The following is a 27,027-nucleotide window of genomic DNA, read 5'->3' as shown; positions in this document are numbered from 1 at the left end:
AGACGGAGCAGGCCTTGCAACCATCCAAAAAGTTCAAGAAACAGTAATTCAAGTCAGTCATCTCATTCGCCGCGTAAGCAACAGACGCCATGGTCTCAAAGAGCACGACATAATACGCTTGACCCAAGCCCTAATCATCAGTAGGATTACTTACGGCACTCCATACCTCAGTCTCAAGAATAGCGAGCGCGACAAACTGAATGTCCTTATCCGGAAGGCCTACAAGCTTGCACTTGGTCTACCTCCGACAACTTCTACCGACAAGCTAATGAAACTTGGTCTGCACAACACCTGGGAGGAACTCGCTGAAGCTCACAAAATCAGCCAACTCGAAAGACTTAAACTCACCAAAACGGGTCGTCATACGCTACGTCGGCTTGGCTACGATGCACAGGAGACATCAAACAGCGCATTCCCCTGGTTCTACGCCAACTTATTACCGTTGCTCCTATCCCCAGAAATACGCATCCCGTATTCAATGCATACCGAAGAAAGGCCAGGGTCATCACCCTCAGAAAATCCTACGGAGACAACAAACCAGCGGTCCGCTACACAGATGCTGCCCGGTACCCTCGAAAGTCTGCGCATGCCGTCAGCGTTGTCAACAACCATGGCACAGAACTCACGTCGGCCACAATCCCAGTCCCTGACACAGAGTCTGCAGAGGAAATTGCCATAGCCCTCGCTGCTACCACGGGCTCAGACTACCTCACTGTGATCACAGACTCCAAAACCGCCTGCCGCAATTACCAACTAGGTCGTGTTTCTGGTCAAGCCATCCGCATCCTGAACAATCTACAAAGCCCACCCGAACTCCGCATAGTCTGGACCCCAGGCCACGCATCCCTCGAGGGGAATGAAGCGTCACACGCCGCTGCCCGCGAGCATACCTTCCGGGCCTTCCCCTCGTTGGCAGACAGATCGATGACCTCCAGCGATGACATTCCAGGAAGATACACGGATGTCCTCGCCCATTACCGACTGCAGCGCCGCATTTACCCCCCACCACACCCCAACGTGACCAGAGAGGACGCCATTACCCTCAGACAGCTGCAAACTAACACCTACCCCCACGGAACACTACTCCATGCCATCTACCCAACAACATACACTCTGACTTGTCAACACTGCCTCACACCCAACACTCTCTACCATATGGTCTGGGAGTGCCGACAATCGCCATCATTAAACCCCCAACCAAACCCAACACTGGAGCAGTGGGAGGACCAGCTGACCAGCTCACGCCCTCAAGACCAGCAACCACTGGTGGACAGGGCCCGCCGGGCAGCCAAGGACCAAGGCTTCCTGGACTAAGGAGGCCTCCCACAACGGAACTAATACAGCTGAATAAATGTTTATTCCTCCTCCTCACTAAGAGGGTTCAACTTAAATTGAGGACGACTCAGCGCGCAATGGAACGGAAGATGATAGGTGTAACATTAAGGGACAAGAAGAGAGCGGAGTGGGTCAGGGAACAAACGCGTGTTAAGGACATATTAGTACAAATTAAGAAAAAAAATGGACGTGGGCAGGGCATGTAATCCGAAGGCAAGATAACCGTTGGTCATTGAGGGTAACAGAGTGGATCTCTAGAGAAGGTAAGCGTTGCAGGGGGCGGCAGAAATTTAGATGGGAAGATCAGATCAAGAGGTTTGCGGGGATAAATTGGTCGCAGTTAGCACAGGACCGGGGTAATTGGAGAATAATGGGAGAGACATTTGCCCTGCAATGGGCGTAGATAGGCTGGTGATGATGATGATAAACAATCCGCCACATAATCCGGGTGTGCGACTTTAGGCCTGAGCACCTCCCTCGCTTTCTGTCAACTACCCAACAAGAGCAATGGGAGATGCTGCTGTACAGCCCCTCTCTGCCTACACAGCTTCAGCTGGTGGATAGAGCACAGGCGGCGCGGAATGCATGTGGGCTCCAGGGAAGAAGGAACCACTCCCCTGGCCCGCCCTTTGGGCCGTTCATAAATCTGAATAGAAGTATTTTCTTCTCCTCCTCCTTCTCCACCCCTGACAGATTTTGTCGCCTCTGTCGGCGGCGGCAGAGGTCGAAAAGTGAAATCGTCTAACACCGAGTTTGAGCTTCCTTTAATTTTATAAAAAAAGAGTTTCCACTCATATGCTTCCCCAATACAGCTTAAACACCGTTCATTAATCGTGCGTTGATTTGACTTTAGCAAATAATATCTCTTTGAAGTAATAAAGGGTGTGGCTAAGTGCATTTGTCTCTGGTTTCACTATTTGTAGAGCCACGTGAGTGAATTTAAGTGATGTCGCATGGGTAATCTTTTTTGGTGCCGCTTAGAGCTTTGCTTTCCAAGCACATTCACAGAGTGTATTGGCGCGCATGTTTTTTTGTATTTTATAGGAGCGACCGGTGCCCCGTCTATCACTTGGGCATCCGGCCGCGCGCCCGCGCGCAGCGGCTGGTTGAGGTATCGTCCTCCGGCGCTTCCCGCTTTTTGCGCCCGCGAAACTGATGTCTATCTGATTTCGATTCACTCAAAAGGTGCCGGCTTCTCTCGTTTTTGTTAAGAATTTTTCTTGTGTTACTTATGAATAAACCACATGTATGTAACAACACAAACGATTTTTTGTCACTGTATGGTAACCCTAAAAATTACGATAATTTTTTCTCGAAATAGATTCATCCGAAGGATTTAAATCAGCAACAACAAAAATCAACCCTGGGGATTCGTATTCGGCGAAAAAATTCCACCCTCAAAGGGTTAAGTTGGGTTTCGGAAACTTGCGTCTCGATGGCTACTGTCAGTGTGGTGGATCTTTACATCTGCCTTCCTGTGAGTGTAGGGCATTGCGCCACTTGCATGCCTATCAGCACGAAACGGTCCGACGGAGCCATGGATTCGTCCGTTGCAACAGACAACGCGGTGTAGTTTTTATCAAAGGATGGGGAAAAGGCACGGTCTCTCAAACTTGCTACAGCAGAGGACGTGAGCTGACGGAAACGAGTGTGACGGCGATAAGCAGGAGGATTGCTCGGACCTGTGGCACGCCAACCGAGAAGATGCGACGGGTGTCTTTTTCGTTCGTTCGCCTTGCGAAACCTGAGCCACGAGTCGTAGCGAAGCTCAGGCGAGCTGTTTTACTTCCCCGCGGTAAGAGCTGCGCGCGCTCCAAGTGTACATGGCGCGCTCATGTTTTTCCTCGCGCGCGTTCTGTACCCTCTTGGTTTTTAAGCTTTGACTGTAACCTTGCTTTAAGCACAAGTCGCGTGTTGTTTGTGAGCGGTCTGTTTGATGTGTAGGATCTCTACGCAAGTCCAGTGTCGTCGATAGAGTGCGATTGCGCATACAGTACAGCGCAACAATGTGAGTACCTATTCTCTCTCTTAATAGTCGTTGACCTTTACGCTGAGTGGTGCTCGGATTATCCGATGTGCCCAAAATGCTACCGTTATTCCGTAGTCGTTCGGTAGGTGACGCTTTTGGAGCTCGATCATGCTAAACCATCTGCAGTAGTCATAGCCGCGGAGGTTCATGCTTAATTATTTGCATGCCGTTTGAGCATGCGACGGGAATAGGGTGGGGAGAGGAAGAAATGAGGGTTGTTGTAGATATTCAAAATAAACGGAAATCGCAATCGCTTTCCTTTAAAACCTTAGCGCTGTAGAACCGATGTTCTGTGTTACTTCCAATGACTGCCTTCTTCCCAAAATGCTCGGCTGAAACTTATCGTTATGGTGGCTCACCATACCTATAGTATAGTGAACTAGAATAGGGTCAGTGTAGTGTGCTCAGAGGGCCGGGCGGAGTGAAGCCGCCCCTGTCGACAAGGACGGCCGCTTGCGGTGGCGCTGCTGTCGTAACAGCGGTAGGGGCGCCACAAACAAGCTCGCGCGTACATGGTCGCGTAGGCTCGCAGGGAACCAGTAGTATTAACTCTATGCAGGGAACACCACAAGTATTACTGCAAACGGCTGGACCGACGTATAGGGACCGGGCGGCCGTTGAATGGCACCACCGTCGCTTCAGCGAACAGCGCCGCCCGTGGCGAACCGCTCGTCAGTGGAATGCCGGTGGCGGTCAGCGCAGCGTTATTGTGCATGGCTTTCTGTCGTTTTTCTGCGGTGCGGCTTGCAAAGCGTACATAACCACAAGGACTTTTTTCAGATCGGTAAATCTTGACCGTGGATGTGACCTTTACGAGGCATGCCATGTGTGATTTACACCCATACTCAGTATTTACATATAGCAGACGACGCTCTATGCGCCAAGCTGAAAGTCAAGGTGGAAGTGAAAGTCCGTTACTTCATGCAATTTTTTCATGCCTGCATGCAGTTTCGCGTATCGAGGAGTATATTGCAGCTAAATGCACCCACAAAGCCGGTGTGTGCGACAGATTCAGGAATGCTGTGACGCTGGCCTTTGGCAGTTGATGACTAAACGGCGCCGTGCACAAGCGAAAGACAAAGTTAGAGGGCGCCTTCTAAGATTTACCTCAAAACAGAAATTGTGATGGACGACGCTTCCGTAACTTCATTAACTACGGCTGAAACGTGTTAATTTCACAGAATGCTCTCACTACAGTCATCGGGAATCGTTTACAGAATAAATACCGCATGATAGTAGAACGTTATTGCTTGTCGTAGAGAAGCATTGCTTTACAATAATTGCAATGGTTGCTGGCTAGTTAGTAAATGGTTTTTCAAAAACCAATTCCTGCGTGGCTGAAGAAAGCGAGACAGGAGGGTGCCCGAAACCTGTACTCAGTTTCACAACTGTATGCTGCGGTTGGTTTACAAGCTGCCACCTCCGCTTGAAAAACCATGCACTACTCCGTCTAACGACGATGATGGTTTATCGCAAAGCTTTCTGGTGTGTGTCCTTGGTTGCCTTCTGAATTTAAACTTTGGCTTGTTGAGCAATGAATCTAACCAGCACGCAGTTTGGTCTTTTGATCGCATGGTCTTTGACTTTGACCATTTCCCATTCGATTTCGCACGAAGAAAGCTTTGCGGTCAACCATCGTAATCATTAGACAGGAGGGCTAGATGATTTTGCTGTTTAAGTTTGAAGTTCCATGCATCCCTCTCCAAGTACAAACTTTTTCCAGCGTGTCGGAAATGTCTGTGCCGGAGGGCTTGGGCTGATGCACCCATATTTGAGGCAACTAATCGCGCGTTTTTGGTTGTTCACGAGGCATTACACGGTTTTTTTAGGTACTCTGTAAAGAATACTTCAGCATTAAAGAACACCGGCTGTCGTTAACACTGCCACATTTTTAAACTATCGATGGTAAAACTGGAAGGGGAGAAGGGATGGTTTGTAGGTTGGGCTGTTGGGTCGGTTAATAACTTTGGCTCTTGAGAAAATGACCACGACAAACGTGGGAGTTCCACTTCGGCTTTCAGGCTCCCATGCTATCAGAGTGTCTCTCACCAAAACCGAAGGCACAAAGCTCAGGGTTACAGAAAGAAACTGCAAACTGCCGCAACATTTCTACGGCTACACGGTAATTCATCTCGCACGCAAGTGCCTTTCTCTTCAAAGCACACGTATCGAGGTATGCCAGCGCTAAAGCTGGTGTGAAAACCGTAGTCATTGAAACCAGTGAAGATAATTTAAAGAGGTAGAAATGAATTCTAATATTCCTAATAGTTTTATTCCTACTCAGATCGCGCGGAGCCATGCGCAGAGCGCTGCAAAAGCGATCATGTCAGGGTAGCCTATTCCCAAACTTAGAAGCGTCAACCCAGTTTATGTAGCCGTTAGTACATTTAAGAAGAAATGAATACTAATAATAGTACTTTTATTCGTACTTTTATTCGTACTCAGAACGGGTGGAGCCAAGCGTAGATCGCTGCAAAAAGCGCTCATGCCATTGTAGCCGATACCCAGATTTAGAAGCGTCCGACAAGTTTACGTAGCCGTTACTGCATCTAAGAACCCAACACATCTGTCTAGACTTCGTTTCATCTCACATGTCCGCTCACAGCAACACCAAAACATTCACAGCACCGAAGCAAGCACGACAAATAAATTCCCCCGCACCTCCCCGAGGGGGATTGTGAGGATGCAGAAATGCGAACGTCGAACGCAACGTCCTCGGGTACCATGCGAGGAAGGCACCGCACAACCTTCGATACGTCGGTAGGCACGTTCACCGCCTGTCCCTTGATTCCAAACTGCCCGTTGCCTCGAGTCAGCCGCCTGATGCTCATGAAGGGGAGTCGAGGCGCGATGAGCCGCTCTTCGACCGGGTTCAGATCGGGAAGATGCGCCGGCCGAGGAGGATAACGGTAGCCAAAACTCACGCAGCCCTCCTCTTCGCAGCTTTGTCTTCTTCTCCTTCTTCTTCTTCAGCGGTTCCCCTACGGGAAGATGACGATGGTGGTTGAACGCGAAGCTATCTCGTAATGGATTGTTTGGTTGGCCAATCCCTAGGGGCATCATGCCACAATCATCATCAGACGCGCTGCGCACGCCGGCCAAGGGACACTCGACAACCCCCGACTATAATGCATTTCTCCATAAAACAACGGGAGGCTGTGTAGTCCAATGCACCGGCTCATTCCACTAACGAGGGGAGCGCCGAGCGGTGGCGCCACCCGTCCAGCTGCCCGGTCCCTATAATGCTGTGCGCTTTAATATCGTGTGTAAAAAGCGCGGATCCGCATTCGGTAGAAGCCTCTCACGAGTGAATGTGGGGTAAAGAGTGCAGCGCTTGATGCTCAAGCGTAGTGCATATCGTTCGCTCTCTTGCGTGCTTCTAGATGACTTCGTATGTAATTACAAACCTAACCTCCACTCTTGCCGTTCTAAAACATTGATTTTAGTACGTGTTCTCGGTTTCGAACAATTGCAAAATGCTTTTTATAGATGCTTACCCGCCTGAAGGGAAGATAACCGGCTGTTGCGCGCTGCAGAATAATTTTGTCGTAGAAGGCTTTACAAAATCTTATTTCTTGTTTAGCTGATGTTCTACAAGCCTAACTAACCCAGCACGCAAAATTATTTGGCACGCGTTTCATTGTAGTAGAGTAGGTTTTATTTCCTTCTAGAAAAAAATTTACTTCCTTCGTTCGTTGTTTTTGGGAGCGACCAGGTGTTGCGGATAACTTGTAAGAGCACATACCCGTTAAGCATACGTGCGCTATCTTCTCGTACCGAAGAAAAATTCAGCAGATTAAAAAAGCTCAAGCCCTTTCTGCCCAATGGAGCAGAGGCAAACATTTATTTTGTGGAGGCCAGGCTGAGCATAAATGCAAAGCAACCGCCTTATTTGCTCAGTTAGAGCTGTGATTGGCTCGTTCCCGTCGGCCAGACTTGTCCATGTTAACTCCTTTGACAAAGACGTGAAGCCGTACGGCGATAAAAACTTCACAATCTTAATTGCGTAAGAGTCACAACCAACTTGGACAGCCTGATGCGAATGAACATCACTACCTTCTCGTATACTAGTTCCACGTTAGAGTTCAACCCAGATGTGCAGTAAAACGTTGTGTCGTTTTCTCTACGAAGTGCATGCTTCGTCCAGAACATAAAAAATCATTTGGCTTGAGGGATTCTGTGCTACAAGACTGGACCCCGGGTCGCGCAGCGTAGCAAGCGAAAGTCTCCGACTGACTCTTGTAAAAGCGCACTTGGCGCAATCTCGTTTTCACTGCTACCACCTTCGGTACTATCGAAACGCCCTTTACGCCGTGCAATGGGGGACGCTTTCGCTTCTTCCCCAGCTGATCGTTTCCTTTCTCGACGGCCCCTCCCGCGGTACTTTCTTCAATATGTACTTAGGCAGGTTAGGTAGAATGGTCGGCACAGCATCTGGTGCTAATCGTGACGTTCCGCGAGGAATACGGGCTTCTTGCCCCTGCACAACAGGGACGTAATCGTGGATGACGGAGCTCCGCTTGAAGTGTAAGCCCTCATTCACACAGCCGTCACCTTCTCCGTCATTACACCCTCACGTCAAAAAAACCGCGACGGTAACGTAACGGAGTAGCGTTTGTACTGGAGCTCTCCGTCAGAGTACAGGGTCGCCTGCCTAGTGATCAGTTTAGCCTAAAATTGGGCATGCTTAAAGGGACACTGAAGTGATATGTAAACATTGCGGGATTACTAGCGCAAATTGTAGTCCGGAGTCCCCAGGCCATGTTTCGACCACTCTGGGCGCGTTTACGCGATTTTATTTAGTAGAAAAACTAATTCGAAAACGCTGTCCTCCTCTCTTTACGCTCGCCCATTTTCTGTGGCGTTTTCGTGTGACGTCAGGAGGGGATGAGCTGGCAATTGGCTGCGCCACGGCTGCGCTACTGCACGGCTCCCCGGCCGACAGAGTCAGTCGGCCCAGCGTTTCGTCCGCCGGCCGCCGGCGGGTCGTCGCAATCAAGGAGGTTAAAAAAAAATTGCTTGGTTGCAATTGGTTCGCTTAGTTGAAACGAAGCCAGGACACGTTTGTGAATGGAAGAATGTGCCTTTCTTTACTTGGTTTGTTTGTACACTGTATCTAGCTCCAAGTCAAGGTCGCTTCACACAAGCGCTGCACATGCGACGCTTCGCTGACTGGTACGCCAGTAGGAAAATATAAGGCCTCTTGAAGGCGGGAGAAGAGTCAGCGAAGTCAATATAGGTACTAAGCAAATAAAATCAACTGATATTTTTACCGTACAGCGTAAAACTAGGGCGCGGGAAGCACTTTTTTGCGCTGGGCGAACAAGCACAGCGGTCAGCAGCACGACTACGCATCTGCGAACGCTTTTCCGTCTACGAAATGCAATTGCTAGACGTGAGCTACTGTGGAAACTCGGGCGACGCTTACTGCACGATCGCAGTACAACAAATAGTCACCTAAGCGGCTTGAAATGCCAAAACTAAATAAAAGTGTAAACCGGCTGTACAATATATACCCTATATTAGCAAAGCTTTCGCGTTCCCCTCCGTAGCCTAGCAGTCTGGGGCGCTAGGAATTCACCGGGGATGTTTTGCGAGTCACGAGTTCGAATCCCCGCGGGTACGTGCTCTTTTTTTTTTTGTAATAACTTTTTTGTTTTCCGCCGATGTTTTCTATATTGAGTTCACCTTTTTTGGGGCCGCAACGTTCATGGCTACACGAACTAGTTCACAAAACGAGCGCAGGCTGGCACTGGCGCGCTAGCGAGTTCTCGTTGGCGTGCTGTTGCCATAAGCACCGACTGCTTGCAGGCAGTGGGCACAGGCCAGAATGAACAGACCCTTGGCCTGGTGCGAACACGCTTTTTACGATACAGGCATGAGGGAGGCAAGCTCCAAATATGGGGGAAAAGCGCATGACATTTGGGCGTCTGCGGGTACGCGGAGGGCGTTCATGCACTGCGTAGGTCTCGGCTAGTGAATGCTACGACTACAAGCCGTCCTGGGAGGCTTATCTTGTGCATTTTACAGCCGACAACATGGCAGAAGCGCGGTACGATGATTACTGAGATATTGAGAATGCCCATCCAACAAAGCCATTGGTTATGTTTTACAGAACCGAAACCGAAACTTGTGTGATTGCTAACCTTGGGCATCGTCCAATCACGGCGCCCCTCCTCTCAACGTCACAGCCTTAGTTGGTGCGGCCGCCGCAAACCGCGAATGGTAGTTTTTCTTCTTTCGCGCTTTGTAAAATAATTACCGATTTGTCAACCGGATAAACGATGAAAAGTGTGCTAATTTGAGCCAGTCTACGCAGTGCAAGCAAAAATGGGAGCTTGACAAATTCACTTTAGTGTCCCTTTAATCTGAAAAGTAAAGGCTTAAATTTTTACGTGTGCTCACTTTTTGCTAAGTTTAGTCGTAGAAATTTGCTTTCTGATTGGCTGGTTTACCTCTGGACGTGGCCTTGCTGCGTTGATGGAATGGAAACATAGAGCTCGGCTTCCTGTCACTGTCGCACCGTTTTCGGCGAGAAATCGCCCGATAAACCGTCGCCCGTGACGGAAGACGGTGACGTGACGGGGTAAAAAACGGCTGTGTGAACGAGGGCTATCGCACACAGTGCGGTGGTTGTCCAGCAGTTTAATTTCGCGATGGAGGTTCCTCTTCCACTGTTCTCTTCGAGAAGCTTCTTTTGGCACACTGCAAAGGGCCACCTTAGGGCCACAATTCTTGTTAACGTGGCCGGTATTGCAGCCCGGCGTGCAGCAGTGGTTCTGCCTATTACCGGGCTTATTTGTTCCCTTTGTAAAAAAACTCACAGGCCAATAATACGCGCCGCACCCTACATTGATGTTTTTCCAGTTCAATGAACACAAAATAACTAAACCCGCACCAGCAACGGATTCACAAGGGCAGACTGAACTCGCCACGACCACCAAACCCCCACGTCGGAACGCACGCAGATCAACGAACACCCGGGCAGCTCCCCTAGTTTGAACCGTAACGACACCAAGAGGAGCGGGCGGAAGCTATCAAAAGTCTGGAGGCTACATTGTTGTCAACAGTGCGCCCACTGAGGGCGCCTAACTCGCTTTGAAGGGTTAAGCGGGAGTTAACCGGGAGCATAAATGCGACGGGCAGATAACGTGGCCAAGCGGCAATAGACAGTCTTGCATAGACTACGGCCTGGTCTCAGAGCACACGAACGAGCGATTGAACCAAAATGACGATAGATGAAGAAGGAGAAAACAGCCTGGGCAGCGACCACAGGCGTATAATCCTGAAATTTGACAGTGGAGGGGCTAGGCAGGAAACACCGGAGGTTGGGCTCCCGAAATTGAGCGAAAAGCAGATAGCACACATCGTCAATAGCATCGAAAGAGAATTAGAGGCCCAGCCCACGAAGGTGTGGGAATATGACGAGGTTGTGAGTTGTATACAGAAGGAAATATACAAAGTAAGGAAACAAAACCGCTGGAGGGGTAAAAGGAAACCACGAAGCTGGTGGGACAAGGAAATTAAACTGGCTATTGAAGAGCGACAACGGGCTTCTAGATTGCACAGAAAGGCAAAACAAATGGGATATCAGGAGGAAGAGGTGCAGTTACGGTGGAGCCGGTACCGAGAAAAGAAATTTGAGGTGCAAAAACTAGTACAAGCAAAGATTAAAACTGAAATTGGTATCAGGTATACGTAAGAAGGATAAGAGCGCCCCCAAAAAATTCTGGAATCATTTAAAAGCATTGGGAACGACGACTAAAGAGGTGCAGACTCAGATACAGGACGGGGACGGTAACGTTCTCCTGGGGGACAGCGCATTAAAATACCTACATGGAGTCATAGCAAGTACTTTCGGCCAAACACGCGAGATATCGGCTACCCGGACACATGTGGCCAATAGAAGAGCGACAGATAAAAAATTCAATATCGAATTTTTGGATTGGAAAAAGGCAGAACACAGTGTTCCTAAAAGTACGGCAACAGGACCGGATGGTATCCCAATAGAGATTATCAACCATTTGGGACCAGCGGGAAAGACGCACTTGTATAGAGCCTTCGAGCGCGCTATAGAATCCGAGAGGATTCCCACGCAATGGCGCGAAAGCAGAATGAGTTTGATTTATAAAGGCAAGGGAGAGAAGGACAAGGCGAGCTCTTACAGGCCGATTACAGTCACGTCAGTGCTCTATAGATTAGCTATACAAGCCATAAAATTCGAGTTGTTGAAGTGGGTGGAAAGTAACGGTATTTTAGGGGAATTGCAAAATGGATTTAGGCCTGGTCGACGCTTAGAAGACAATATTTTCGTAATAACCCAGACCATCGAAATTTCGGCAGCACAGGGCAGACCAACATGGCTACTCTTTCTGGACATAAAGGGAGCCTATGACAACGTAGACAGGGGATTGATGTGGCAGATACTGGAAGAAGAGGGGATTGGGTCAGAATTTGTGGGGCTGCTAAGGGCAATATATGAGGATAACAAGGCGCATATTACATGGGAAGGACGTACAGGCACAGAGCCCGTGTACATTCGAAGAGGTTTAAAACAGGGGTGCCCCCTTTCGCCATTGCTGTTCACACTGTACATTACAGGAATGGAAAGACGATTGGAGGAGAGTGGATTAGGCTTTGACTTGTCGTACCGAAGTAATGGAGAGTTGGTGGAGCAACGGATTCCGGGATTGATGTACGCGGACGATATAGTGTTGCTGGCAGATAATGCGGAAGACCTCCAAAAACTGGCCGACATTTGTGGGGATGAGGCAACGTACCTAGGCCTACATTTTAACCTACAGAAATCTGGAGTCATGGTGTTCAACGAAGAAGCTCATACAGCACCAATAAGAATTCAACAGGAAGCCATACCATTAGTAAATAAGTACAAATACTTGGGGATCTGGCTTAATGAAGGAAAAGGCTACCTGAATGCCCATGAAGAACACCTCAAACTGAAAGGGAGACGAAATGCAGCAGTAATGAAACATAGAGCACTTTGGGGATACAATAAGTACGAGGTAGTGTGAGGCACCTGGAAAGGGGTAATTGTGCCGGCGCTCACGTTCTCTAATGCCGTATTATGCTTAAAGTCCGATATCCTGTCGGGACTGGAGGTTAACCAAAAGGCAGTCGGCAGATTAGCACTGGGAGCTCACAGTAAGACTACAAATGAGGCGGTACAAGGCGATATGGGTTGGGCTTCATTTGAGGCGAGGGAAGCGCAAAGTAAGATACGTTTTGAGGAGCGGCTGAGACATTTAGATGAGAAGGAGGGAGAGGAAGGAGGGAGAGCAGCCGGAAGCCAGTATAACAGTGACGCCGCCGGCGGCCAACCTCGCCGGCAATTGGGCGAATCAGGGGGCGCCTTCGCCATTGCGTCAGCCGCGGTCGCCGTTGCGTCAGCTGCGGCCGGCTCGCTGCGGCGTCGCGCTCATCGGCTGAAAAAGGCGATCTTCAAAAATTGTTTACAAATTATCCGTACAACGTATGGGGCTCACACTTGGCTCAAAAATCCCCCGTTATGTGTTCTACCACCTGAATGCATTTGATTGCCACCTTCACAAAGCTTTTCGGGGTCCCTTTAATGGGCGGAGCCTGAAGGCCCATGACGTCAAAAGAAAAAAAAAAAACAAGAAAAAGCAAATTTCTCCTAGGTGTTTTCTGCTCTTCGTCGTATCTGTGAGCGCAGAGGGAATTGCTTCGTCGTAAACACATCAAAACAAAACCACACGGCGTTTTGCCGCAGCGCTTTGCCACGAAAAATACATACTGCAGCATACATTTTCATGGAATATAAGTACATTAACAACAGTGTAGACTCCTGGTTCTCCTGGGCTCGCCAGCTTCCAAGGGAAAGGTACGACTTCCACCGCTGCCCGTGACATTATTTTCCAGGCGTGCCCGGCGAGAGTAGACGACGCACTTCGTCCAACCCATTCTCTCTTACTACACGGACATTCGCAGCCGCCTCCACTATACCTTCTCCAAACTTCACGCGGCCGCTTTCACGACACCCCCCCATCAATGCCAGGTAATAATACCCCTAAAACTGCCACTCTTGTGAAGCTTATACCACCTCGTGTAGGAATCCCTAACGTTATTGAGAATGCCCATACCACCCGCCCTTTCGCATTCGCGTAGCAATGCAAGTGCGGGCTGACAAGCGGCCTGAAATTTAAGAAAATTTGGCCGCACGAGCCGAGCAGCGACAACTCACGGCTTTCTGAAATGGGAAAAGGCCACACACGTTTTTTTTGTTGTTTATTATATTTGGCTCAACTACATGTTTTTTTCTCACTCACTCAAGTACACTGCCTAATAATCATGGATCCCGATGTGGATAATGATCCACAGGAGACCAAATTTACAAGATTTTATGAAAGATGGCGATAACCTGGACAGGTTTTCTAGCTTCCGATAATTATCTTCAGGAGTCGTTCAAGACTGGAAAGTGCACACAGTTTGATACCGAGTTGTGAAAAAATCACAAGTCTGAAGCACTTCACCAAACGCCACAGCACTGATTATTTATTTACACAACAATGATGAAATCACACGAAATTAAATTTTGACCACAGACATTGATCAGGTGCAGTCCATAAGCATTCAAAAATTCTGAAGTAGACTGCTTGAGAACACACCACACACTAGTATGTGTGCGCCCCTAATTTCCAAAGTTCTCGCCAACTAAACTCCGTAATTACCTTTGAGGCATGGTTCCATGTATTTTTTCCTGCTAATAAATGAAATGAATGGACAAACCAAATTAAATCCAGAATATGTTCTACTAGGAATGCCAAATAAGGCCAGTTGCATGACTCAAAGGCTACTAATAAAGCAAGTTACGCATTGCCGCTTCGTTTGTTCATTGTGAACACGTCACTTGGATACTTGACCTTTGGTGCTTTTATCACAGTACGAGACAAGAACCTGCATACCTAAAGCTCGTGTTCGGGGAATAGAATACTGACTTTGAACTGACTTTAAACACTAATTTGAATATTCGATGGTGACTACAGTCAAGCTGAAACAAATGTTATGAACGAGCGCTTTCCTGAACTCAAAGTTGTTCCATGCGACTCCTATAGGGAGCAAGCTTTGCGCCAATGCCTTAAAAACGGACTGCTATGTGCAGTCAAAGGATGCTGTACTTATTTGTGTGAGAACTGAAATCGTAAATTTATCTTACGGATAACTTCAATTATTGCAACAGTGCTCGAACAGCAAGCTGAGGTCGTACATAAAATGCCAGTGGCTGGCCGTCAAAGATATGTAGGTGAGGGCATATACAGCCTTGACTTTAATGTAGTCGTTACCACAAATAATGGTACAGAGGGCCAAAACAAAGTTTTGAAGAATAAATATCAGAACACCAACCGGGGAAAACAGAAATCGTTGACTACTTTTATCTCTGCTCGTGTAAAGAAATTTCTACCAGACAGGCCACGAGATTACAGAAGGTGTGTGGTGCGATCACCATCCCTTTAGAGGGCATATAGTGGCAATACCCCAGTGTACTTGTATGACAGAGCAGCCGATGATGCAGAGAATGAACACTGCACTGGAGTGCTAGGAGGGTGATGTGGGTGCCGCAGGTACAGCTAGACAGTACCAAGTGTGCTTACAGCCATCTGCCTGGAGCACAGTGGAGATGCTGCTGCAAGAATGCACCTGCATGGACTTCAGTGTAATGAAAATTCTCTGTAAACATTTCTGCACTGTCTTTAGGCATGCTAACACTTAATTCCTACAGCGTCCTGTAAGTTACCTCAATAAACCTTTTGTATCTGACATGCGAGCCCGACTCCGAGAAATCAGAGTAGGCCCCACTGAAGCACAGCCTGAACCTCACGAAGTGACAACTACACTAAGCATACCTCAAAGCTCATCACATTGAACCGTAACCTCACAGAAAAATTTGTTTTGTCTTCTACAGCACAGGCCCTTTGGCTCTGGATTATGCTATCAAGAGGCTTGAGGTCTGTCATTTTAAGTGAGCCGATTTCTTTGTGCAGTAGATTGCCGCTCAGAAATACCCCAACAACTGCTCAAGCCATAGGCCCTGGCCTTTGCTAAGGAAAGCCATCAGGTCATCAGGAAACACCTTGCTTCTGACCGTGAACGAACAGCACTGCATTTTGAACAGTGCAAAGAAGACGAGGCACAGGAAGAGGGACAATACACGTGCTTCTTACTGCTGTTCAAGATGCAACCCGACCAATTACCTCAGCTTTCTTTACAAAGGAGCACTGGTGTACTAGAAGGCGTGCTGGGAGACTTTCGGGGGACACGCACAAATGTTAAACCCTCTTTGTCAAGCCACATGCCGAATGAGATCGCATAAACTGCGAATATACACTCGAAAGATATAAGCGCTGACATCACGGTTGGCGCGAATGGTGATCCAAGAATACTGAGAATTTTTTTCCGTTTTACTTCGCAACAAAGGCTGTGTTCATTAGCCAACTTGCTTGTTTTGTTCAAAGCCTGCATATAAACACCCACACTGTCTGCGTATACGCACTCCCAAACCTTTTCTACTTAAATGTTTCAGGACGGCCTGTAGTTCCTTTAAATGACCGGACCCTATAGCAATTTAAATGTCACATATTAATTTGACAACTCACTTTTGTTAACGTATGCCTAGGCTCACTATATTCCTTATAACATGGCGATTCTATCATTAAATAAATGCCTCATCCCATCCACTTTCATCCCATCATAATAACACAGTGTTATTCAAAATGTAGTTACATGAACTCTTGTTTAAAATGCGTCACGCGTTTTAAAGGTATCTACCCCCCCCCCGCCATCGTGATGATTTCAGGCATGGGGCACACATTAAACATTGCTGAAGTGATACTTCTAAAGTGCACATAATTTGTTTCCGTCCATGTGTGGAACGCGCCAGTATTTAAGTGCTGTACATATCCACATGAATGAATAGTACATATTGTTGCTTTCCCTTAATGGTTTTCTGTGTGCATTTGCAGTCTCTATGTAATAAAAGAGAACCGCTGATTGTTTTAATTCTGGAGATTAACTGAACGTGCACTACACTGCACTTGTGTCTTTTAGCATATTGTTTCAACATAGTCGCATTCCCGTCGGTTGCTAACAGCATGTAAACGACATCTACCGCAGAAAGGAAACTCTAGTGTAGCGATTTTGTCTTTTCCTTCAGTCTACTGACGATATTGCACGTAAACGAACCACTGCGAACTGTTTTTTTTTTCCTTCAGGGGTAAAAGGGTAGTAATCAGAATTGCACACTGCTGGAGCGAGCTTCGCATCACTTCGCACGGGAGTTCAAAAAGTTTAAGCGGTGCCTTAGCGCATCACCCAGTTTAAAAGCACCAATTTGATGAGCTTAAACGGGGCAGACGCAGAAACACACGTCATAGCTGCGGCACATCACCGCACAACTTTCACAGAAAAAAAAAATGTTCAAAGCTGTTGCCCTCATGCATAACCTATGTGCACTCCAGGCACGCACCAACTGATCAAATAACAACACGAAAACACGCACAAACGCATCTTCGAACGCACGTGCTGTCCACCGGGCCCTAACGCATCACCCACTTCACGCACGTATGCTGACGTCGACTGAAATCCCCAACTGATCAGCTGAAACAAGACGGACACACAAAAACATCTTGGAACTTAGTGGTGCCCGCAGTGCATGGAGCATCCTCTATGGCATCGAGCCATCTTCTCGAGATGCCGCCACGATTCCGCGCCGCCGCTTCTCCTAAAACAAACATAAAAAGCGCAAATTAGGGGACGTCACCACTGAGCCCCTCCTGCCTAAGCCCCGCCCATTAACTGAGGACCTGACTCAAGCGCTTCCCTACTTATAGCTACCTTTGTTGATAATGGTGATGATTGCTAGTGGTATCCCTTTGTAACGGGGTAATGACATGTCATTTTACAAATTAAACTAATGTATCCAAGTTTAACACTCTTCGTTTAACACTAGCGCTGCTCTTAGGGCAGTCACAAAATACTTTTTTTCTGTTACAGGTGGTAGCTCTCCTAAGCAATATTCACCTCTGCTTTTTCTTTGTCCACCAGCATTCTAATCTTCGTTCCGTCGCCGCAAGAACCTTAAGGTTAACTCCCTCTGCGCTACCTTTAAAATCCTGGGGCTTCTTCTGGAAGTCTAATATTTCCCTCATGTAGACTTGGATCGATACACTTGCATCCCAACACTATGTGCCGCATAGTTTGTTTCTTTACCGCAGACCACACATGCCCCACCATTTTATATATACTTCCCCGCAAAGCTCTTAGTTCGCAAGCAACCTGCTCAAGCCTCAAAAAGCAAAGCGCTGCCCTTGGAATTATCGTAGAAATGTTTGTTTGTGATGTCCAATTTATCTGCCCTGCACATCTCTAACGAGTGCTAACGACGTTTACCTTCCAGTTTTTCTCTCCATTTATTCGTTTCTATCTGTCTTGCTCCTTTTTTGGTTGCCTTGGCTGTCTTTGAATCTCCACTGTTCTTTCCGTATTTCATCGTTAGCCTTCTAGTATTCCTTAGCCACTGCGTGCGCATGCTTTTCATGTGTAGTTACCTAAAAACTTTAGCTGCCCACCTACGTCGACTCATTGCCCTCAGCCTGCTCTCAAAACATATTTTACGCCGAGTTTCTCGAACTTCAAACGACGCCCAGCCCATATCACCCTGCACTGCTTTGCTGTTTTACCATGCGCTCCTAAGGCCCAACGGCCTACCATTCTCTAGTTCACTTCAAAGCATGCAGCGTCTGATTTTAAGCAGAGTACGGCATTCGCAAAGGTGAGGCCCAGAACCGTAACTCCTTTCCATATTCCTCTCAATGCTTCACATTTGTTATACCCTCAAAGAGCTCTATTCCTTATTATAGCAGCGTTTCGCTTTCCTGTATTCTTAGGTTGCTCCTCGTGAGTTCTTCAGTAGAGGTCTTCTTCGTTTATCCACACTCCCAAGTATTTATACTTATTGACTATGGGTAATTCGCCATGCTTGATTGACACAGCGTCAGTGCTAGTGTCATTGGAAAGCCAGCAGTCCCTATTTTTCAGTGCTAAAATTTAACCTGGGGTCTGTGGCTTCCTGGCCACGAATATTTATGAGCTGTTGCATAGCGCTCTGGTTATCAGCTGAAAGAACAATGTCAACTGCATATAACCTTGCCGGAATATGCTGTTGTACCACTTCGCTTTGCAATATATGCAACAGGACAGGGGCGCCGTTCAGTGTTCATTTCCTGAACTACACGGCAGGATGTCGAGCAGAGAATGCTGGAGCAGTTTATCCAAAGACAGATTGATTGTGGGGCATGGGCGGAAAGTTTATATTTCCCCGGTGGAGTGCTGGGGCCCCCCGGCCAGAAGGGCAGCGAAATATTTCGTTATAAGCATTATTTCGATATAAGCGACTACTCGAGAAAAGCTAAGCAATTTGATCTTTAGTTGCGCCACAACTGCTAGGAATCAGAACACAATGTGTTCAGTGAACGAAAACTTTTTCAGGTGAAAAAAATGCAGTGAGCTTTGATTGCTTAAAGTTCTTACCGGGTGCTAGCAACCCCTGCTCCAATTTCACTGAGCATTGCATGAAGGTGTGCACACCTTTCCCAAAGTGGACTGCGTTAGCACGCACTAGAACCCACGCCAACCGGCTTCGAAAAACTGGCCTTTTGTGCTCCCCACTTCAGTCGCAAACGCACGTGAATTGGCGCGTAGAAGGGTACGGGAGAGAGCACACCACGTGCGCTGGGCAGAGTGTTCTCGAAGTTTGAGCTGGCCGGCACTGGGCGCTCCTCACAAGGGCACGCTCACGTGCACTTGGTATTTTTTTTGGTATTGTTACTGCAAGCTCATCACGTTGTGCAAGCCCAAGCGCAAGACTGGACGACGCCGGACACTCTTCACAAGGCACACGCCCACGTGTGCTCAGTACTTTTCTTCATATTTTTTGTGGTAACACTATAGGGTGGAACTGTAAGCGAAACAGCTCTGCTGTATAAAAACAACATATTCGTTGAGGTATACATTTGCATACTTAAAATAGGCCCCACACTCTTACTTTCTAAATGACGCACGTACACCAAGATGTGATAGGTGCTGCGAACGACTGAACAACATTTTAGTGCAGTGTAATGCTTAGAACTTGCAAGATGACGGCACTTTTCTGTACTTTACAAGCATCATATTCCGTTAAACCCTTCATTGTGTTTATGTGATGAACCAATGTTTTGAACTGAACGTGTTTTATCATACATTTATGACAGAATTTCTAACACTTGTCCTCTACTGAGCAAAACCTCCGACCCCCTTAGAAGCGAGGCCATACTGAGGGCCTCCTTATGTGAGCCAGACCTTCCCAGCGCTTGTTTGAGCAAGGGGCGTGTATTGGGGCTTCTGGTGCTCTTCACACCTTGACATTGGCACGTTCATTCGTCGTTATGATCAGAGTAATTTTTTGATTTAAGGGCCCTGTTCAGCTACAGAAGCAGCATTTTCATTACCGCAACACTCATTCCATGCCGAGTTTAGCCACAAAGAACACACGGAATGACCACACAAAATGGTTCTGGCGCTCCTTGGCCACAGACGCCCTTGTACATTAAACACCCACACACGGTTACTTGTCCACACATCTGGTTCATTTACAGGCCATATTGTGTTGCAGTTCTGTGGTATCCGAGATAATTGCGCAGTAATGTGATACTGCGATTGTGTAAATAATTTTGAGTACGTGAAAGCTTCGCAAAGTGGGAGCTTTTGGCACAAACCGCCTGGTGGGCATGCAGTGGCCTCCCTACTGGCAGGGTTCGTGGCCTTTGAGAATAGAGCTCCATGGACGAGCGCAACCTAAATCTAATGCATCAAATCACAGTGCCCCACAAGGGTCTTCCCAGTGGGGAAGCAAGTTGGCCTTTGAGGGGACTGTAGTCACCCAGCCATACGTGGGAGCTTGTGGTGGGCGTCTAAAAAGTGCCGTATAATCCACAAGCTCCCTAGCTTGGAGGGGCATCGGGCCTTTCCCTTCTCTTGCCGTCTCGCAGCTGTTCCTGCTTCCAGGAACCTCCCTGCTTGCTCGATTGGTCAAAAGGGAGTTTGTACTGCCGATAGACTCTGCGGGGCTGTGGGAAAAGCCTCGGGGTCTTTCGTTTCTATAGGCCTGAGGAGCTCGCCCCGTGGGCCGCAGGGACTTTCACATCAGCCACCGGGCACACCGATCTTGTCCCCAGACCTAAACATGGCAAGCTGACGTGGTGTTTGAGGTGCGCTGCATATCCCAGCCTCTCCACGCATTCTGTTCTCTAACACCGGACGGTATCACCTCCTCCTCTGTGAATTTGTGTTGGGCTGTGCACTTTTCTCTTTGGTACGTGTTAGCGGTCCGATTTCATTTGGAGCACTCGTGCCTGTCCCTGCCAGCTTTAACTTATTTTCAGAGCCACTCTGTGTCCAACTGGTGGGGGTCACGCACTTTCTTCCGAACTCTAGCGTGAGGATGCTTGTTTCTAGTTCATCTCCGGCCGTGGTGGGACCTTGGAGGTGCTCTGTGTGAGTGTCCACCCTTTCTTGACGCAGTGTCTGGCCCACCCTGTGCGAGGGAGTCATGCTGCGGGTGACGGTGCTCACCCTGACCCTGGTGGCCGGAGGCCCGTTGCTTTCCCCGAGCATCGACTACACGGACGGGGCACTGGAGGTGGGCGTCAGGGATGCGCAACCCGGCTGGGACCTTTTGGTGGTGCGGGCCACCAAAGGGGGGGAGGGGGGCCTCCCCTGTGGGGGCCCCTCCACCCTGGTGAAGCAGCAGACCATCCAGGTGAGCGTGGAACACCGCCTGGGGCCAGAAATGCCCTCTTGAGCAGCTGCAGCAAGAGTGGCACGGCGGCACACCCAGACTTGGCCGCCTTGAACACCCTGTCGTACGTATTACACCGTTAAACTGCGCATTGCTGACGTCGAATAAGAGCGCTTGCCCATTTCGAAACCAAATTAAGCACCCAAACAAACACCTGCACAGTATGCAGCCCAACGTGACAGACGGCAGTGGGGGCGGCTGCTCTCCCTGCAGTCCCCCAGGGTTAATACCCGCATGGCAGGGCACCAATGTGAGAATGGAAGTGCCCAGAGAGCATTGGAAAAATTTGGTGGATAAGCCCAGGCTAATGTACCTACGCAACTAATTGCATTGGTTTATAGGCCTAGTGCTATAAACCAAAGCATCTACACACCAATACCAAAATAGCTATTGGTCTCAATAAACCAATAAGCTATTGTTTTTGACCATTGAAGTGTTTTAATATCACAACATGCATGCACGTTGAGATATTGATGCGTTTTTTAGGTGGGACCTGTACAAATATCTAAAAAGTAGTGGTGCGCGAATAGTAATTTTTGCCTTTGAAGCGAATACAAACTGAAGAATGATTTTGTTCAAACAGGTATAAAGAAAAGCAGATGTTGAACGACTTTTAATTAGAAAACTGAAATTTGTAATTTCTTATTAAACATGCTTCAGTAACTGTTGCTTGAAGAAAAATGAAAGGCTTGCATAAAAGCTTTTTCAGACCTTTTATGTGGCATAAAAGACGCACAAAGAAGCTATCCTGCTGCTCTTAGCTTTGTTTATATATCATATGAGGGCAGCTTCCGCCTCGTGTGGTGACTTCAACCACAAGCACTTTATTGTACAGTGTAATTAGGGTAGTGTAACTATATTTTTGGACAAACTGCATGATTAGTACAATATGTTTTGTTATAAAAAATACACGTAAAGGAAATTTTTACGGATCTTCATGTCAGCTATCAAAAAAGGAAGAACTCTATGTGAGGCAACGTAACGCATGAAAGATTAGCTTTGTTCATAAACCCTGCTCTGCATGCGTTCATCGCGTGACGAAATCATCCCTGCATTGCCCTTGCTCGCGGCTCCCTTTCCAAGTCCTAACAACACATTTAAACGTGCACTGCAAACCACCTTTGTGAGTGCCGCAATGTCAATGGCTGCTCCTCAAGACAGCTTCATCTCAGTGTCCCGGAGCATGAAGCAAGGCAAGCACACGTCACTGTTAAAAGAAGAGAAACATTACAGGCTTTAAAAGAATCTGTGCCCCTCCACTCTGCGAAGAAGGAAGGCCAGTGAAGATGGCCACAGTGCAACGAGTATGCGAAACAAAACACGATTGTTTGTAATTTGTCACTGAGCGTACTTCATAGTCAATTAGCGGAATGAAACTTGCAAGGACTAAGGTTCTTGCGCACAAACATGGGGCTGTCGGTTTCCTTACTGCAAAAGCCCATGTATTGCAGAAATTTTAGAATATTGAGACCTTCACTGTGAACTATGTAATTACGAAATGTAAATGAAATTTTGTGTAACTTTAGAATCATTTTAGCGGCTAATTGTCATATAAGTTGTTTGGGGGTAATTCCGATTAAACAAGATGTACAGTCATGTTCTATAACTCCCTCTTAGGGCACCATGTATTGACACCAGACGGGAATTGTATGAACTTTACAGCCACCTTCTCTATGATCTAATTATCACAAGTACAGTGGACTCCAGTTAAGACGAACTCGGTTAAGACGAACACTATGGTTAAGACGAACAACATTTTTGCTCTCTTGTAATTCCCACAATCAAAAAACCTCCACTTAGAATGGATTGCAAATAATACGAACTTATCTTTACGATTCCTTAGGGTTCGTCTTAACGGGAATCTACTGAAGGTAAACACTCGACGTAATAATTGAGTTTTGCTAGCAGCCAATTTAGGTATACTTTTTTTTTCAATGTACCTGCATTAGATTGGAGAGCTACCGAGCATTCAGCAGAAAGTTGGCTTTGCCTGCCGCAAGACTCAGAATTGCTTGTCTACGCGACTCAGTAAACGGATGCAAAAATTTTCAGAAAGGAGTCATAGACAGCTTCGCTGGGAAAAAGGATTAATTAGTGCAGCATTTCATCAGAAAATCAGGTGTAAGTTGGCAGGGACTATGGAAATACGAGGCTGGATTTTACTTTCTACAGAGTGATGCCAAGGAGAAAGCAGACACTGCCTAAAAGCGCCTCTTTTTTGCCTTTAGCCGCACGCCACCACAGAAATAGGGGAAGCCCCTCGCCAACAGTAAAGAGCACAGCAGCAAAGAACACTGGTGGATGTTTTTGAACTTCGAAGTACTTCGGCAATTTATTTGAAATTTTCAAGTATTGCTGATTGATTCGAAGCCAAATAAAATAGGACAGTTTTGAATATTTTCACATCCCTACTAATGAGTAGTTCCAAGATTTCAGTAAAACCTATCTATGTGGGGCGAATGTAAATTGGATGTTTTTACAAATTCCGCATTATCTGTGGTGGCCTTGAATACATCGAATTTGTTTTTGTTATGACAAATGTTCTCCTTGCAAATGCAAAAAAAAACAAATTTAAGGATTTTGCTTTAAGACGCCGCTAAAAAAACTACAGTGTAGACATTCTATAACGTAACCGCTTACATTGCGGGTCCAGACATAACGCGGGTTTTCCTGGCCACCGGTAGGCCTCGTATAGAACTCAATGCATGAGCCCACCGCTTACAATGCAGTTTCCCGAAGCACAATACTGTTCGTAGTGCGGCTTTTTGGCAGGTCCGCTGATAGAGTGGTGTAGCAGAGGCATTGTTTTAGGGTTCCAAAGAAGAAATAGAAAAAAATTCAGCCATCCGACGCAGCCCTCAAACTTAGACACAGATAATTAAAAAAATAGGCACCCTTCAGTTCGTGTGTTCCGTTTGCACATGCGTGATAACCACAACTGCCCCTCCTTTTGGCACACCTCTGAAGGTAGTGCGTCACAAACCCCACTTCTTCCTTGGGCAGAGTAAGCTGTTGCGATTACAATTTCATGCAGGCAGGCAATTAACTACCCTTTTCCTTTCAGAACACCTGGAGATAGAGAGCCGAGCCACGGTACGGGAGGTTCCCACTACCTGGCGTTGGGCTGAAGCAGTCGCCTTTGGCATCGCGACCACAAACAAGACGCAGATGAAAAAAAATATCCCACTTGCATTCTTAGCACGATGTCTCACCGGCATAAGCTGGCTGCTTCCCTCCGAGCGGCATCCGTTCTTCTGGTCGCTGAGAAACGCAAAGCTCTCAAAACATACACACAAAGTTAAAGCCACACTCACAATTTGTAAGACCGTACAGTAGCAGTGTCTGATGCGAGTAAAAGACGAAATAAGGACTGTACCTCTGTTTTTAAGGGGCGTTCTTTTGAGTGACGATAAACAATGATTGAAAGGTAGCTTGCGATATGTTTCGATTCGCGCCTGTTTTGTTTATAGTGTGGCACCGCTTATAGTGCACATACGTTATAAGCGGTCTACTCTGTGAAATCATTTCTGGTGAACATCACATCGGTGCTTTACCAATGTACCGATTTATGTCCTTAGCTGCTACATGGTAACAGGTAGGAAGAAAGCACATGCTAACGTGATTTGCAACACATGCACGCTGTAGAAAGTGAGACCACTCGAGAAACAGAGCTTGTGAAGAAATTTGCACGAGCTCCCCTTCTCCACCATGTGGACGTGCGCAACACCGCTTCGGCTGCCCTGCTCTCATTGTTGCAGGCTGGTCAGCAGAAGATCCTCTTCCCAGCTGCTGGACTGGAACCTGGCCTCTACTGTGCAGTGGTGAGCTGGGCTGGCCTGGGGCTTACACGCACGGCTAGCTTGCGCACCAGATATTGTGTCATCTGTTTCCTGAGGCTAGTGAGGAAATGCAGTTTAACAACACTTGTTGCTGAGATTGTTGGTGTGTGCCTTAAAGAAGAATCCAGCGAGGCTACACAGACTAGGATGAACAAAGGCAAGAAACGACACATAGAGGCGCCTTATCTGTGGTTTCTTGATTGCTTTGTTCTCGCCCGTTTGGCGTCGCAGGTGTGTGTGTGTGTGTGTGTGTGTGTGTGTGTGTGCGTGCGTGTGCGTGTGCGTGTGCGTGTGTGCGTGTGTGTGTGTGTGTGTGTGTGTGATTGTGTGTGTGTGTGTATGATTGTGTGTGTGATTGTGTGTGTGTGTGTGCTAATGGGGTTGAAGTCAAGGCAGAAGTGCTGGTACATGTTGCATCAGTGCCGCTTCATACGACGGTTCATGCTCTTGGCAAGGCCTATGGCGTGTGTAAGACCAGCGTCCCTCTCATTTTATTGCTATTTTCCGCCACATTTGTTTTTCTACAGCAATGCAGTACCTACTCTCTGCTCTAGCAAGTGCGGTGACTCTCGTCCCCTCTGTTTTCTTTCCTCCCTCAGCCTGTTTCAGGCAGTTCGGCACATCATCCCGTTCTTTGTTTTTGTTTTTTACCCCGCCTTTTTCTTCAACACAACCCCGTACCGTCATTTGTTTCAATTTTCCGTCCAGCCAGTTTGCTTCATTGCAAGCTCCCCCTTAGCTGCTCCCGCACTTTGTCCCTCGGCACATCTTGGGGAATCTTCCAACGGCACCTGCCTGCGTTTGTTGTCTTCGGTGGCTCGTTATCGGTGAAAGGCACCCATGGATATGATTTTTTATCTTTCCTAGCTGCGCGCGATGCTTGCAAAAAATGCCTCTGACACCTCGTGACAAGACTGAAATAACCAGAGAGGCGGAAAAAGACGCGGAGCAGCTGCCAGCTCTTGCATCTGCCGTCTTATGTTTACTTGAAAAAAAACTTGAAGGGATATATTCACGCAATGTTCACTGTGCATCACAATGGGCTTCTGCCAAGTCCAGGCTTTCCTGCAGTGCTCACAGCAGTGTCCCTGCACACTACCCTGTGTGATGTACAGACTTCGGCATAAATTTCTAGGCCAAGCTGAAAGTGTGGAGGCCGCAAAAAATTCAATGTTCAAGCTTACGTCCTGAGCGACGCTGAAATGTTTCATGCTGGAAAGCTAGAGAAAACACCTTTCTTTCTTGCTGTCGTAACATGATTTTGTCATATTTACGGTAAAACTTATTCTTGGAATTCTTTGTCGTCAGGCTTGGGTTTGGCCAAGAAAATTTTGACAAAGGGTGTACGCCACACGTTTTCATATGCCAAATAATTTGAGACGCTAAGCAACGGGGACCAGGAGAAACACGTAGACACAGACAAGGCGCCTTGTCTGTGTCCACGTGTTTCTTCCGGTCCCCGTCGTTTAGCGCCTCAAATTATTCAGTACGTTCAACCAACCAGCCCTCGTCACGATTTTGTTTCTTATATGCCCTTTTGACCACGCGCTGTGGCCGAAAGACGCAAAGTTAGGCAAAAACATGCCTAAAATATTCGAACTCGCGGTAATTTTTTTGCGTTTCGCAGCATCAGATTTGCCGCCCATGCCACGCGGATATCAGAATGATTTTCTGCCCACCTTTGGTGGGCTTTCATTTCGCACCTTTTTGGCCACCAAATCAAGAAGAGGAAGTGGTTCTGAGGCCAAATGGCGGCTTCTGTCCGGACTCCTTCGGGCTGGCATTGCAGGCATGCGCTTATCCGTAAGGGCAAAAGTCACAGATACGCAGAGCTGAGCCGTGCCAGTGGCTTCGGTCTTTGGGCCAATCGCCTAGTTGTCATTGCGTGATGCGCACATCTCTGCTGCACTTTTGCTTCTTCCTCAGTCTGTCTCCAGGCTGGCCCTTGCAAATGT

General features: G+C 47.6%; 1 protein-coding gene across 1 annotated transcript in view; it reads left to right on the top strand.

Moving 5' to 3' along the window:
• Window positions 1–2,884: 2,884 nt before the first annotated feature.
• Window positions 2,885–27,027, top strand: part of LOC144140919 (uncharacterized) — a 65,968-nt gene continuing 41,825 nt past the window's right edge. The window contains exons 1-4 of the mRNA XM_077672416.1: window positions 2,885–3,130; window positions 3,280–3,343; window positions 20,957–21,194; window positions 24,992–25,054. Of these exons, the coding sequence (XP_077528542.1) occupies window positions 3,040–3,130; window positions 3,280–3,343; window positions 20,957–21,194; window positions 24,992–25,054 (456 nt within the window). The 5' untranslated portion in view covers window positions 2,885–3,039. The remainder of the gene's footprint in view (window positions 3,131–3,279; window positions 3,344–20,956; window positions 21,195–24,991; window positions 25,055–27,027) is intronic.

This window comes from Haemaphysalis longicornis, unplaced genomic scaffold, assembly GCF_048455015.1.
Source record: "Haemaphysalis longicornis isolate Haplotype H1 unplaced genomic scaffold, Haemaphysalis longicornis Haplotype H1 scaffold_56, whole genome shotgun sequence".
NCBI lineage: Eukaryota > Metazoa > Arthropoda > Arachnida > Ixodida > Ixodidae > Haemaphysalis > Haemaphysalis longicornis.
The sequence above is the reverse complement of the archived record's forward strand: the minus strand, read 5'-3'. Positions and strand labels throughout refer to the sequence as shown.